At 41.4% G+C, this 15,181-nt stretch overlaps 1 protein-coding gene across 1 annotated transcript in view; it reads right to left on the reverse strand.

Annotated features, from left to right (window-relative positions):
- LOC111976397 (synaptotagmin-6-like) overlaps positions 1 to 15,181 on the reverse strand; it is a 101,988-nt gene that overhangs the window by 43,956 nt on the left and 42,851 nt on the right. Inside the window, exon 3 of the mRNA XM_070447737.1 lies at positions 12,527 to 12,659. Within this exon, the coding sequence (XP_070303838.1) occupies positions 12,527 to 12,659 (133 nt within the window). The remainder of the gene's footprint in view (positions 1 to 12,526; positions 12,660 to 15,181) is intronic.

Below are 15,181 nucleotides of genomic sequence, written 5' to 3' on the forward strand. Positions count from 1 at the left end.
ATGGACATTATCAACAAAAAAAAAACGATTTATTGTGGAACTAGGATTCCTGGGAGTGCATTCTGATAAAGATCATCAAGGTAAGGGAATATTTATCATGTAATTTCTGGTTTTGTTGACTCCAACATGGCGGCTAATTTGGCTATTGTTCTGAGCTCCGTCTCAGATTATTGCATGCTTTGCTTTTCCGTAAAGTTTTTTTGAAATCTGACACAGCGGTTTCATTAAGGAGAGGTATATCTATAATTCCATGTGTATACTTGTATTATCATCTACATTTGATGAGTATTTCTGTTGAAACGATGTGGCTATGCAAAATCACTTGATGTTTTTTGGAACTAGTGAATGTAACGCGCCAATGTAAACTCAGATTTTTTTATATAAATATGAACTTTATCAAACAAAACATACATGCATTGTGTAACATGAAGTTCTATGAGTGTCATTGATGAAGATCATCAAAGGTAGTGATTAATTTTCTCTATTTCTGCTTTTTGTGACTGCTATCTTTCGCTGGAAAAATGGTGTGCTTATTGTGGTTTGGTGTGACCTAACATATCGTTTGTAGTGCTTTTGCTGAAAAGCATATTTGAAATCAGACACTTTGGTGGATTAACAACAAGATTACTTTAACTGTATAAGACACATGTATGTCTGAGGAATTTTAATTATGAGATTCTGGTTTTTGAATTTGGCGCCTGCACTTTCACTGGCTGTTGTCATATCATCCCGTTACCGGGATTGGCAGCCATAGAAGTTTTAACCACTCACTTATGCCACTCCATTTAGCATGATATGTTACTTTACGTTAGGCTACTATACATTGACTAGACGTAACTTATAAAATGTAAATCCGGGACATCAAATTGTATGATACTGTATGTTAACGTTTGGTATGGGACAATAGGTTTTACTGTTTAGGCAGGGGGGCGCTAGCGGCTTTACTCTCCACATTCCACTGAAAAGGCAGAGCGGCAAATTCAAAAACATTTTTTTTTTAAATATTTAACTTTTACACTTAAACAAGTAATCAGCATATGCAGGCAGACATCTTGTGATTAACACAATGTTCGTTTTTAAAATGTTTGTAAGGGAAGCCAAATATGTAAATTATTAGCTACCACGTCAGCAAAGAGAGCACTTTTCTAACTGCATCAGTTTTTTACTCCGTGCACTAGCTATCACTAATTCTGACCACATGAAGATATATATAGCACTACCAAGAAACAACTTCATAAGACACAAGTCTTGATAAATATTTATTGTATAGCATTATATTTTTTTTGAAATGTGATATTTATGGTAAAAATCATAAATTAATTTCAGCTCATCAGAAAGCAGCCCTAACATTTACAGAACCAAACATCAATACCTAATGTACTTCTCATAAAACATTTCTGAGAATACATACTGTGCAAGGCATTGGTTAAAAACAGGATTCTTGTGATTCCAGACAATTATTTCCGATTTATTAAATGTTTACCATCGAAAACTAAATGTAGCGCTAAATTGATAGACAGCCAGTACAGACACACTTGGGGCGCGCGAACCAAGTTGACATGCAACGACAGACTATATGAATAACATTATAAATTTGGTCTTACTTGGCTGATCTTTCATCAGAATGTTGATCAGTTGTCCTTAGTCAGGAAGAGTCGTTCAATCCTTCAGAGGCAACTTTCACTCTTCATTTAGCAGGGGTACTCGTTCGAGCTGGCACGGAACTCTCCAAGTAAACAAATAAACATTACGGAACACGAAAACTCCCGAAAAAATTCAAATAATCTGATTAAACTATATTGAAAAAACATACATTAGCGATGACATGGTCTCATTTATCAAATCAACACGAGCTGGAGATAGTTCACATCCGGAAACGGCAGCAAAACAAAAACATGATATCTCTCCCAAGTCGCACGCTTCTGACTTCCTGAAATTGACGGTCATGTCAAAGAAATAGGTCTTATTTCACGTCAGAACAAGATAAACGCATATTTCTCCTCTGACGTACTCTGACACCCAGAGGAAGGCGTACCGAGGTGTGTTTCGGGTCATAAGTGGCATGACATGTATAGGCAGAGCGTTGAAGCGAGCATAAACATCTTGCATTTTAACTTCCTGGTCGGGGAAAGTCTCCAAAGGACTTGTGTTCACTCAGAGAAAAATTAAAACGGTTTTAGAAACTTGAAGACTCTTTTCTATCAATATATTAACAATATGCATATGTAAGAGCAGAAATTATTAAAAGGCTGTTTTGAAAAATTTGCGCATTTTCTCCAGTTTTTCCAATTCGCCCCCTATAGCCAAACAGGTTTTAAGGCAAAAACGAAAGGAGGGTGATTGGTCAGGTTGGATGGATGGGTGGGCAAAGTTGCACCCACAGGTTTCATGTTCAAATCTCATCACAGAAAACTTTAGCTAATTCGTAACTACTTACTACTTTTTAGCTACTTTGCAACTACTTAGTATGTTAACTAACCCTTCCGCTAACCTTAACCTTAAAACCCTTTAACCTTTTAACCTAACTCCTAACCCTAACCTTAATCCTAACCTTAAACCCTAACCTAATGTAGCATATCATACTAAAGCAGTTGAARGTAATACATCATCCTAAACGTGTCAAATGTGACCACTATAACATTGGTAGGAAAATGTAATGTAATCTAAAGTAAAGTAGCATATCATACTAAATGGAGTGGCACACATTTTAGCAAAACTTAAAAGCCTTTGTTCTGAGACCAGGTTGCAGCAGCCCAGCCCAGCCCAACGCTCTGCCATGACACTTCATAGGTTTTAATTTCCAAAGGTATCACAATAAAACTGTCAGGTCTCATTCGAGCTGCTATAAAAATAGATTAAGCCCATTTTCCATCTAAATAGATATCAGAAAAAAAGTCTTAATTCCCACAAAATGCTTTATTGCCCAAAAAACAAGCCATTTCTCAGCAATGAATAATCACTAACTACCAGTTGTCACATATAAAGATATGAGTGCTGGTACATAGAGTGGAAAGGCAGATGGGTTCTTATTGCCTTTGATTGGGTATGAAAAGATATGTGGATGAATATAATAAAAATGGAGATAAGTCTTGCTTCCTATTAGTAGGTTATTAAAACCTCTTGAAGCCAGGGGCAGAATTTTTATGTTTGGAAAAATAACGTTCCCAATGTAAGCTGCCTATTTCTCAGGTCCAMATACTAGAATATGCATATAATTGACAGAGTAGGATAGAAAACACTCTAAAGTTTCCAAAACTGTCAAAATATTGTCTGTGAGTATAACAGAACTGATTTTGCAGGCGAAAACCTGAGGAAATCCAACCCGGAAGTGACTCTTATTTTGAAAAATCACTGTTCCATTGCCTGCCTTTCAGCCATTTAAAGGGATATCAATCAGATTCCCTTTCCAATGGCTTCCTCAGTGTGTGAACAGTCTTTAGACATAGTTTCAAGCTTTTATTATGAAAAATGAGCGAGATTTATCAAAACGCTTCAGTGGATAGACGGATGTCCTTACATTAGTTCATGCMCTCGACACTGGTTGCTCGACATTTTCTTTCTCTCCAGTATTGAATAGTTTACAGTCCGGTTGAAATATTATCGATTATTGATGTTAAAAACAACCTGAGGATTGATAATTAAAAACGTTTGACATGTTTCTACAAACTTTCCGGATACTTTTTGGAATTTTCGTCAAGCCTTGATGACCTGCCTAAGGCTGTGGAATACTGAACATAACGCGCCAAACAAATGGAGTTTTTTTTATATAAAAATAATCTTTATCGAACAAAAGGAACATTTATTGTGTAACTGGGAGTCTCGTGAGTGCAAACATCCGAAGATCATCAAAGGTAAGCGATTCATTTTATTGCTTTTCTGGCTTTTGTGACCAATTGCTGCTAGGTGTTCTTAATGTTTTGTCTAGTGATCGATAAACTCACACAAACGCTTGGATTGCTTTCGCTGTAAAGCATATTTTCAAAATCTGACACGACAGGTGGATTAACAACAAGCTAAGCTGTGTTTTGCTGTATTGCACTTGTGATTTCATGAATATAAATATTTTTAGCAATTTCTTTAGAATTTTGCGCTCTGCAATTCCAGCGGTTGTTTATGAAAATGATCCCGCTAAAGGGATCCGTGTGTCAAGAAATTAATGAACACATCTTGATTGTTTATTAAAGCGCTAAGCTAAATTAACATTTAATGGAGTTTAAGACGACTGTCACGGATCCCTCCGGAACTTTCATTACGCACACCTGGTCCCTATTCCCAGTGATTAGTAATTGTATAAGTGTGCCCTTGGTTTACCGGTGTTCTGTTGATTATTGTTACAATGTCCGTTGGTGCGTGTTTTGGCTTTCGTGCCATTGTGGATTGAGCAGATGATTACGGGTCTCATCCCGTGAGTTAATCACTGTGCACGTGTGTTATTTATTTGAAGTACTCCTCGCTCTTTTGTTTTGGTATTCTACCCTGTGTTTTGTTACGTGTTTGTTTGGTCTTCGTTCCCGTGCCTTTACACGGCACGCCGTAATTTGGGACTAATAAAAAAAACTATTACGCATTCTTGCACCTGTCTCCCGAATCTCTTCATACGTGACAGAATAATGGACCATTAAGGGAGACAGCGGGAATAGCCGTCCGACTACGCTGCGACTGGTCCGTCCGGCGCAGCTGCAACTGGGTCATCCGACATCGCCACAAGGAGTCCTTCCGAAGACGCAACTTCAGCAGCTACAACTGGCCCGTCCGATACCGCCACAACCGGTCTGTCCTACTCCACTGCTACTGGCCCTTCCGACAACTACGCAACTTCGGCAGCTGCATCATCCCCGAGGCRGGTGTCATTGCACTGCTGGTGCAGCGTGTTGGGGTACAGCCACGAATCCCTCCGGAACTTTCATTACGCACACCTGTCCCCTATTCCCAGTGATTAGTACTAGTATAAGTGTGCCCTTTCAACCCTGTGTTTTGTATAGTGTCTGTTTGGTCTTTGTCCCCATGCTTTTACACGGCACGCGGTAATTTTGGTATAATAAAAAAAACATTACGCATTCCTGCACCTGTCTCCCGACCCTTTCTGCCAGCGTGACAATGACCCCGAAGTCGCACAGGCACAACACTGATAAAGGGACATCCTCACAGGGGGCTGTTGCAAATGACAGCATGAGGATGCATTAAGACGAGAGCATGTGGTGCACTAGACCTGTTCAAATGCTCTCAGTATAGTGTTGCGATGATTGACACCACTTCAATCAACGGCTGTGGGCGAGGCTACTCAAAGTTCAGGTCATGGGCTTTCTGCTTCCTCTCACTATCTCTTTAGGTTTCAACCTCCCACACCACATATAGGTCCACTGCAGAGTTTAAAATGAGACGAGTAGTCTACTTATTCATTTTGATCAAGAGTGTTTCATGTTCATTCTAAATGTATTCAACAGGACCAGTCATGGTCAGTTTGGGATTCTGACGCTTGACAACCTTCATGTTCCTCCTTCACAGCTTACATCCATTTTTCAGTCCATTGAAACCCTGTGTTGAAAGACACACAACGTCTTTGAATAAGCCATTCCSTAGTCAGTAGTCACTACTCCAAACTGCTGTTAAATATTGTTTTATACGACGGTGTGAAAGGGTTGGTTATGTTTCCACTTCCCACTGCAGAAATATGTTTTCAGTGTTTATGTATTCCAAATGGTTGGTTCAATAACTGTACTGTCATTGGCTACGCTTGCAGATAGAGGGAGATTGCGAATGCCAATTCTTCCCAGTCTGAAATACTATATTCTGTTTACAACGTGTACACTATGTACATTTCCTGATGTATATGTGTATGGTACCCGTTAGATATTGGGGGCTTCCTGTGATGTGCTTTTGTGTTATTATTATTATTATTATTATTATATGTTATTGCTGTATGAACAAGTTAGCTAGCATGCTCTAAATGTAATGGTCTCTAAATGTATTTAGCTCCCTGCTAATATAGAGTTACAGATTCATGCAATCGAGCCATCAACAAAATCGAGCTTTGCACATCTAATGTGCTGTCACTATCTATTATGAGGTACTTACACATGTTGTATTTTGTCATATTTTTTTTAAATTTGTCATTGATTATTGCAAATCCCAGTCTGAAAATTCTATGCAAGCGGTTAATGTTATCTACAGCCATCAACAACATCAAGCATTGCACATCTAATGTGCTGGGACCAACTGGGGCCACTGGCAGGCATTCCTTTCTTTATTACACAACGCAAGAGAGTAAACGATGACATCTGTTACAATGGCCTTGATGTAATCTGACCTTGGTCTTCTGCCATGAAACACAACTTCCAGCCAGCATACGGAGATGATGTTGATGCATCATCATTATGAGTCTCTGAACCAATGACAGGCCACAGTGGTCGGAGTCAGAGGGCAACGTCATTATGATGCATTAAAGGTGAAAATGAACTAGAGGAATGGCTACCATCACCATCTAGCCTTTCATCATGTATCATCCAGAAGGGCATGTTTGACAGCGTCAGCGCTGCATCCACAGATTGTATCTCCAAAAGGCCATTGGAAACTGTGGAAAACCGTACCACAAGCATCTCACACATTACTCAGTGACGTTTATTGCTCCATTGTGCATCACTAGTCACACATAGTAGCCTCACTGGGGCTAGCCTCACTGGGGCTTTTTACAGGCAACCCTTGGCAAGTGACATTTTAACAAGAAGTTGTAAAATGTGCAGCATGAAGAAAAAAAAKCATCCACCCCTCTGTTTTCTTCCTCAGAAAAAGGAGAGAAAGACCCCTGCGGTCATTCTAATCAACCACAATCATGTCACGGCTGCTGCCTGCCTGCACACACGACGCCAGCCTCTTGACCGCCTCGTACGCCACCAGGGTCCTGTCTTTGGCAGGACTCAAAGGAAAACTGATAAGGCAGGAAAGGATTTATTTAGTTTAGGCTCCCTCCTACTGCTGTACTCCGCTGAGAACAGAGTGACGGGCAGCCTGGAACAGCACCGTAGGAACAGGTGAAGGTACGTGGGGGACCCAGAGATAAAACAGTCTTATCTCTATGGGGGACCAATGCCTACCACAGAGATGCAATCATCATTCTTCACTGAATGCCCAGCCATCCACAAACAATCTAAAGCAATTTGAGGTTGGCAGAAAAAGACTTTATAGACACAATCCACTGCCAACAAGAGATCCTATCCCTATAAATACCAATGCAATTCATATCAGTTTTTATTTTGAACCAACATTTTTATTTAAAATAACTATTTCAATGATGATTTTACTGAGTTACAGTTCATGTAAGGAATCAATATATTGAAATAGATAAATTAGGCCCTGGTCTGGATTTCACATGACTGGGAGGGCATAGGCCCACCCACTTGGGAGCAAGGCCCACCCACTGGGGAGCCAGGCCCAGCCAATCAGAATGAGCTTTTCCCCACAAAAGGGCTTTATTACAGACAGAAATCATTTTCAGTTTCATCAGCTGTCTAGGTGGCTGGTCTCAGACGATCCCGCTGGTGAAGAAGCCGGATGTGGAGGTCCTGAGTGGGCATGGTTGCACGTGGTCTGCGGTTGTGAGGACGGTTGGATGTATTGCCATATTCTATAAAATTACGTTGGAGGCAGCTTATGGTAGAGAAATGTAAATTAAATTATCTGGCAACAGCTCTGGTGGACATTCCTGCAGTCAGCATACCAATAGCACGCACCCTCAAAACATGAGACATCTGCGGCATTGTGTTGTTGGACAAAACTGCATATTTTAGAGTGGCATTTTATTGTCCCCAGCACAAGGTGTACCTGTGCAATGATCATGCTGTTTAATCAGCTTCTTGATATGCCACACCTCTAAGGTGGATGGAATATATTGGCAATGGAGAAATGCTCACTAATAGGGATGTAAACAAATGTGTGCACAAAATTTGAAAAAAATAAGCTTTTTGTGCATATCGAACATTTCTGGGATCTTTTACAGTTGAAGTTGGAAGTTTACATACACCTTAGCCAAATAAATTAAAACTCAGTTTTTCACAATTCCTGACATTTAATCCTAGTAAAAATTCCCTGTTTTAGGTTAGTTAGGATCACCACTTTATTTTAAGAATGTGAAATGTCAGAATAATGGTAGAAGGAATGATTTATTTCAGCTTTTATTTATTTCATTACATTCCCAGTGGGTCAGAAGTGTACATACACTCAATACATTTTTGGTAGCATTGCCTTTAAATTGTTTAACTTGGGTCAAACGGTTTGGGTAGCCCTCCACAAGCTTCCCACAATAAGTTGGGTGAATTTTGGCCCATTCCTCCGGACAGAGCTGGTGTAACTGAGTCAGATTTGTAGGCCTCCTCGCTCGCACATGCTTTTTAAGTTCTGCCCACAAATTTTCTATAAGATTGAGGTCAGGGCTTTGTGATGGCCACTCCAATACCTTGACTTTGTTGTCCTTAAGCCATTTTGCCACCACTTTGTAAGTATGCTTGGGGTCATTGTCCATTTGGAAGACCCATTTGTGACAAAGCTTTAACTTCCTGACTGATATCTTGAGATGTTGCTTCAATATATCCACATAATTTTCCTCCCTCATGATGCCATCTATTTTGTGAAGAGCACCAGTCCCTCCTGCAGTAAAGCACCCCCACAACATGATGCTGCCACCCCCGTGCTTCACGTTTGGGATGGTGTTCTTTGGCTTGCAAGCCTCCCCCTTTTTCCTCCAAACATAACGACGGTCATTATGGCCAAACAGTRKTATTTTTTGTTTCATCAGACCAGAGGACATTTCTCCAAAAAGTACGATCTTTGTCCCCATGTGCAGTTGCAAACCGTAGTCTGGCTTTTTTTATGGCGGTTTTGGAGCAGTGGCTTCTTCCTTGCTGAGCAGCCTTTCAGGTTATGTCGATATAGGGCGCGTTTTACTGTGGATATACAGTGGGGAGAACAAGTATTTAAACAGCACTTTGGTAGGATGCACACTGCCCGATTTTGCAGGTTTTTCCTACTTACAAGCATCGTAGAAGGTCTGTAATTTTATCATAGTACACTTCAACTTGAGAGACGGAATCTACAAACAAAAATCCATGAAAATCACATTGTATGATTTTTAAAAGTAATTAATTTGCTATTTTATTCGTCATGACATAAGTATTGATACATCAGAAAAGCAGAATTAATATTTGGTACAGAAAAACCTTTGTTTGCAATTACAGAGATCATACGTTTCCTGTAGTTCTTGACTAGGTTTGCACACCACTGCAGCAGGGATTTTGGCCCACTCCTCCCTACAGATCTTCTCCAGATCTTCAGGTTTCGGGCTGTCGCTGGCAATACGGAGTTTCAGCTCCCTCCAAAGATTTCTATTGGGTTTCAGGTCTGGAGACTGGCTAGGCCACTCCAGGACCTGAGATGCTAGTCATTTACGGAGCCCACTCCTTAGTTGCCATGGCTTGTTGCTTTGTGCTCGTTGTCATTGTCTGGAAAGACCCAGCCACGACCATCTTTCAATTGCCTTACACTGAGGAAGAGAGTTGTTGGCCAAGATCTCGCGTGTACATGGCCCCATCCACCTCCTTCCTCTCTAATAGCGGGTGCAGGTCTGTTTCCTCTCCACGTTTGCAGAAAAGCATCCCCAATAGAGAGTGATGTTTTCCAACCTCCATGCTTCAACGTTGGATGGTGTTCTGGGTTTTACTGCATACTTGTCTTCTTCCTCCAAAACGGCGAGTGGTTTAGAACCAAAAAGCTCTTATTTTTGTCTCATTCAGCCACATGACCTCTCCCATTCCTCCTCTGGATATCCTAGATGGTCATCTTTTGGCAAACTTCAGACAGGCCCTGGACATGCACTGGCTTAAGGCAGGGGACCTTCTGCGTGCGTGCTGCAGGATTTTAATCCATGACGGCGTAGTGTGTTACTTAATGGTTTCTTTGAGACTTGTGGTCACCAGCTCTCTTCAGGTCATTGACCAGGTCCTGCCGTGTAGTTCTGGGCTGATCCCTCCACCTTGGCCATGATGACATTGAATGCCCCACAGAGGTGAAACTTGCATGGAGCACAGACCGACGGGTAATTAACCGTCATCTTTGAACTTCTTCGCCATTTCTCATTAATTGCGCCAACAGGTTTCTCCTTTCTCAGAAGCTGCTTGCCTAGTTGTCCTGTAGCCCATGCCCCAGTCCTTGTGCAGGTCTACAATTTTTATCTCCTGATTCACTTAACAAGACAGCTCTCCTGGTTCTTGGCCAGTTGTGACAGAAGGTGGAATCTGTTTGATTGACGTTGTGCTCGGACAGGTGTCTTTTTTAATTAGCAGGTAAACTGGAGTTCAAAAGCAGGTGCGGTAATACAGGTAATAGCGCAGTGGAGAACAGGAGGAGCTTTAAAGAAATAACAGGTCTGTGAGAGCCGGAATTCTTACTGGTTGGTAGGTGATCAAATACTTATGTCATGCAATAAAATGCAAATTAATTATTTAAAAATCATACAATGTGATTTTCTGGATTTTTGTTTTAGATTCCGTCTCTCACAGTTGAAGTGTACCTATGATAAAAATTACAGACCTCTACATGCTTTGTAAGTAGGAAAACCTGCAAAATCGMCAGTGTATCAAATACTTGTTCTCCCCACTGTAGATACTTTTGTACCTGTTTCCTCCAGCATCCTTTGCTGTTGTTCTGGGTTTGATTTGCACTTTTCGTACTAAACTATGTTCATCTCTAGGAGACAGAAGGCGTCTCCTTCCTGAGCGGTATGACGGCTGCGTGGTCCAATGGTGTTTATACTTGCGTACTATTGTTTGTACAGATGAACGTGGTACCTTCAGGCGTTTGGAAATTTCTTCCAAGAATGAACCAGACTTGTGGAGGTCTACAATTTTCTTTCTGAGGTCTTGGCTGATTCCTTTTGATTTTCCCATAATGTCAAGCAAAGAGGCACTGATTTTGAAGGTAGGCTTTGAAATACATCCACAGGTACACCTCCAATTGACTCAAATTATGTCAATTAGCCTATCAGAAGCTTCTAAAGCCAAGACATAATTTTCTGGAATTTTCCAAGCTGTTGAAAGGCACAGTCAACTTACTGTATGTAAACTTCTGACCCACCGGAATTGTGATACAGTGAATTTTAAGTGAAATAGCCTGTCTGTAAACAATTGTTGGAAAAAGTACTTGTGTCATGCACAAAGTAGATGTTCTAACCGACTTGCCAAAACTATAGTTTGTTAACAAGAAATTTGTGAAGTGGTTGAAAAACGAGTTTTAATGACTCCAACCTAACCTATTTTTGTTCAGTATAGTTATAAGTACTTTACCCCACTAACTTCTATATCCTAATACACAGTGAACTACATAATGATGTTCTGTCCGATCCGTGTTGTACATGTGCTAGCTACAGATGAAAGCAAGACGGACACCCTGGTATGTCTCTCACATTAGCTTGGCAGCAGACCGGGAGCGTTAATCAATGTGACAGAGCCCTGATCCGTCTGCTGAGGCTTGATAATGAAACCCATGCACGGCTCATGTGTCCACAGAGAACATGGGTTAACTACCAGATGGGAGGAAACAATAGCAGACACCTGTGACTAACCTGACTCTCTGCTGTACATTTCCTGCTATGCAGCTAAACATGTGCCCCTGCTACAGTACAATTGTACAGGACCATTGACTACGTAGTTATGGATGCACAAGAGATACATTAGAAAACACAAGAGATATTGACTCTGCAGTTACTGTATATAGATCAAAATAGAGTAAATACAAGAGATATACAAAAGTTACATAGATACAAGAGACAGAAAATAAGTCCGATTTTGGCAAATTTACCCTAGGTTGAAGCTAAGGTGTGAAAAAAGATGCGGCCAAAAACTGTGGCAGTAGAAAATCATTCTTATCAAATATTTACACAGTGATTCATAAATGATACAGAAGAGTATGTGTAATCCAGCAACAGACACTATTAGAAAGAGAAACTCAGACACTGATTTGACACTGGTGAGATAGAAATAGTGGCAAAACATAATCAACACTTGAGCATAGAGGAGTCTGTCACTGCTTAAAAAGATCAGAGGATCATCCCCACTTTGATGACGCACACACACACACACACGCACACACAAGCACACGCACACGCACAAATGCACGTAGTTACGCACACACACACGCTCACACACCACCACAACACACACATGCACACACGCGTGCACACACACACGCACACAGCCAAACGCATACACAATTTAATTATGCAACAATAATGAACTTGAACCATTCAGCAAACAAAAGCCAGATTTGTGCCATCCGTCTGCCTGCCTCTGAGACCAAAGCATCACACAAACAAGACAGGGCTCTCTCTCTTCTCATCCCCCACAAACTAACAACCTGTTTCCCACACAGCCACATCATGAGAGAAAATAACCTGGAGAAATCAATGATCAAAGGAAAGAAAGAGCTCAAAGCAACAGATTTTCACCAACTGATCCAATATAAAGTGACAGCTTGTACTCACCGGTGACTGGCTCTCTCACTATGTTTCCCTGTTCCCTCTCTCTCTCTCGCTCTCTCTCTTTCTTTCTTTCTCTCTCTTTCTCTCTCTCTTTCTTTATCTTTCTCTCTCTCTTTCTTTCTTTCACTCTCTCTCTCTTCTTCACTTACTCCCTCTCTCTAACTCTTACTCTCGATCCTCTCCCTCGCTAGCTCTTAGACAGAATGAGCTTCCACTGCACTCAGGAACTCTGTTTCTATGGCACTGCGAGGCGAGAGCAAGCCAGCCAGCAGGATACTGTACTGTAGCAAATGTTTAGGGGCAGATACGTCCTCACTCAGTTCCAGAGCAGTTACAACCGCTTCACAAATAGCCTCTCCGCTAATCCCTGTTGTGGTGAAACACCCCCAAACCACTTCACTTTGCTATCACATACAGATGTAGGATCTTAATTTGATCACCCTGTGATGCAGGAAATGTAATACTTGTAGTGTGTTTGAGGTTTAAAAATGCTTCTGAAGTTTGTAATTTCCACTTTGAAATTGCAGGCTTGATGTAACAACCCCTACAAAAATATCCATTAATTATAATCCACATAATAATTCACATTTCCTGTTGCTGCAGGATTATTTTCCTGCTGTAGCAAACTGGCTCAAATTAAGATCTACACATGTAGTGGTGTGTATGTAAGTGGAGACTAGATGTGGATGTGCATGCAGCGGGGGACAGAGAGGGAGAAAACATAACGTAATATACACTCTGTAAATACTGTAATACTGTAAATACTGTAAATACTATAATACTGTAATAATGTAATACTGTAATACTTTAATACTGTACTACGTAATACTGTAAATACCGTAATACTGTATATACTGTAAATACTGTAAGTACTCTATATGTTCTGCACAGAAAATATGCACAACAAAAGAGAGAGGAAGACATGCATAAGTTTAGAAGGCATGAATATTAATAAAGCAGACGTTCCTCCTCATTAATATATATTTTTTAAAGGTGAATAGATGCCCAGTTAACAGATCCACCAAAGGTTTGTTTTATTTTCAGATTGAGATTAAGCAAATGTGTTAGACGGAAGATAACATGTATTATTTATGATGCTGCGAATACAAAACTATGGCTTTGTTTCCCTAGAGTGTTCTAAAATCTAGATGATCTACTGCAAGGAACACAATCAAAATGCATACAACATTGATGTAATATGCTTGGGAGAAATTGTGCCTCAGTCTGCAGCTATAGCTATGTCTGAGGTCAGGCGATATTGCAGCACAATCTAGCATAGACAGAGAGAGTGAGAGAGAGAGAGAGAGAGGGAGAGAGAGAGAGAGAAAGAAAGAGAGATAGCAATACCTCCTAGCCTCCCCCTCTCTGTCTAGATTAGCATCAGTTTATATCCTCATCTGCCTTCAGCAGCCTAGATGCAGTCATCTCTGTACACAGAGAAGCACCCTGACCAGCCATCAGCCTAGATGCAGTCATCTCTGCATACAGAGAAGCACCCTGACTAGTCTAGATGCAGTCCTCTCTGCATGCAGAGAAACACCCTGACCAGCCAACAGTCTAGATGCAGTCCTCTCTGCACACAGAGTAGCACCCTGACCAGCCAACAGCCTAGATGCAGTCCTCTCTGCACCCAGAGAAGCAACCTGACCAGCCAACAGCCTAGATGCAGTCCTCTCTGCACGAGAAAGTCAGACTTGTTTCACAGCCGAGAAGACACTGATTTGACACTGGTTAGATTGAAATAGTGGCAAAACATAATCAACAAATAAGAAGAGAGCAGTCTGTCCCCGCTTAAAAAGGATCAGAGGATAGCCCCCTCTTTGAAGAGGCAAACAACATACATGCACACACACACAACACACACACACACACACACACACACACACACCACACACACACACACACCACACACACCACACACACACACACACCACACACACACACACACACACACACACACACACACACACACACACACACACACACACACACACATACACACACACTGTTGCCACATGCATACACAATTTTAATTATGCAACAATAATGAACTTGAGCCAATCAGCAAACAAAAGCCAGAGGTGTACCGTCCATCCGCTTACCTCGAAGACCAAAGCATCACACAGACAAGACAGGGCTAGGCTCTCTCTCTCTCCTCTCATCCCCCAAAAACTGACAACCTGTTTCTCACACACCATACCATCAGAGAAAACCACCTGGAGAAAATCAAAGATCAAAAGAAAGAAAGAGCTCAAAGCAAAGGATTTTCACAACTCATCCAATATAAAGTGACAGCTTGCATTGTACTCACCGGTGACTGGCTCTCTCACTATGTTTCCCTGTTCCCTCCTCTCTTCACTCTCTCTTCTTCTTTACTCACTCAGTCCCTCTCTCTCTCTCACTCTCTCCTCTTCTCTCTCCTCTCGATCCCCTCCCTCGCTAGCTCTAGACAGAATGAGCTTCCACTGCACTCAGGAACCCCGTTTCTATGGCACTGCGAGGCGAGAGCAAGCCAGTCAGCAGGATATTGTACCGTAGAAAATGTCTAGGGGCAGATCCCTCCTCACTCAGTCCAGAGCAGTTATAGTCACTCGCTTCACAAATAGCCTAATTCCTGTTGTGATCAACCCCCCCCCCCCCCCCCCCCCAAGCCACTCA

The sequence above is a fragment of the Salvelinus sp. IW2-2015 genome, linkage group LG17, assembly GCF_002910315.2.
Source record: "Salvelinus sp. IW2-2015 linkage group LG17, ASM291031v2, whole genome shotgun sequence".
NCBI classification, from domain to species: domain Eukaryota; kingdom Metazoa; phylum Chordata; class Actinopteri; order Salmoniformes; family Salmonidae; genus Salvelinus; species Salvelinus sp. IW2-2015.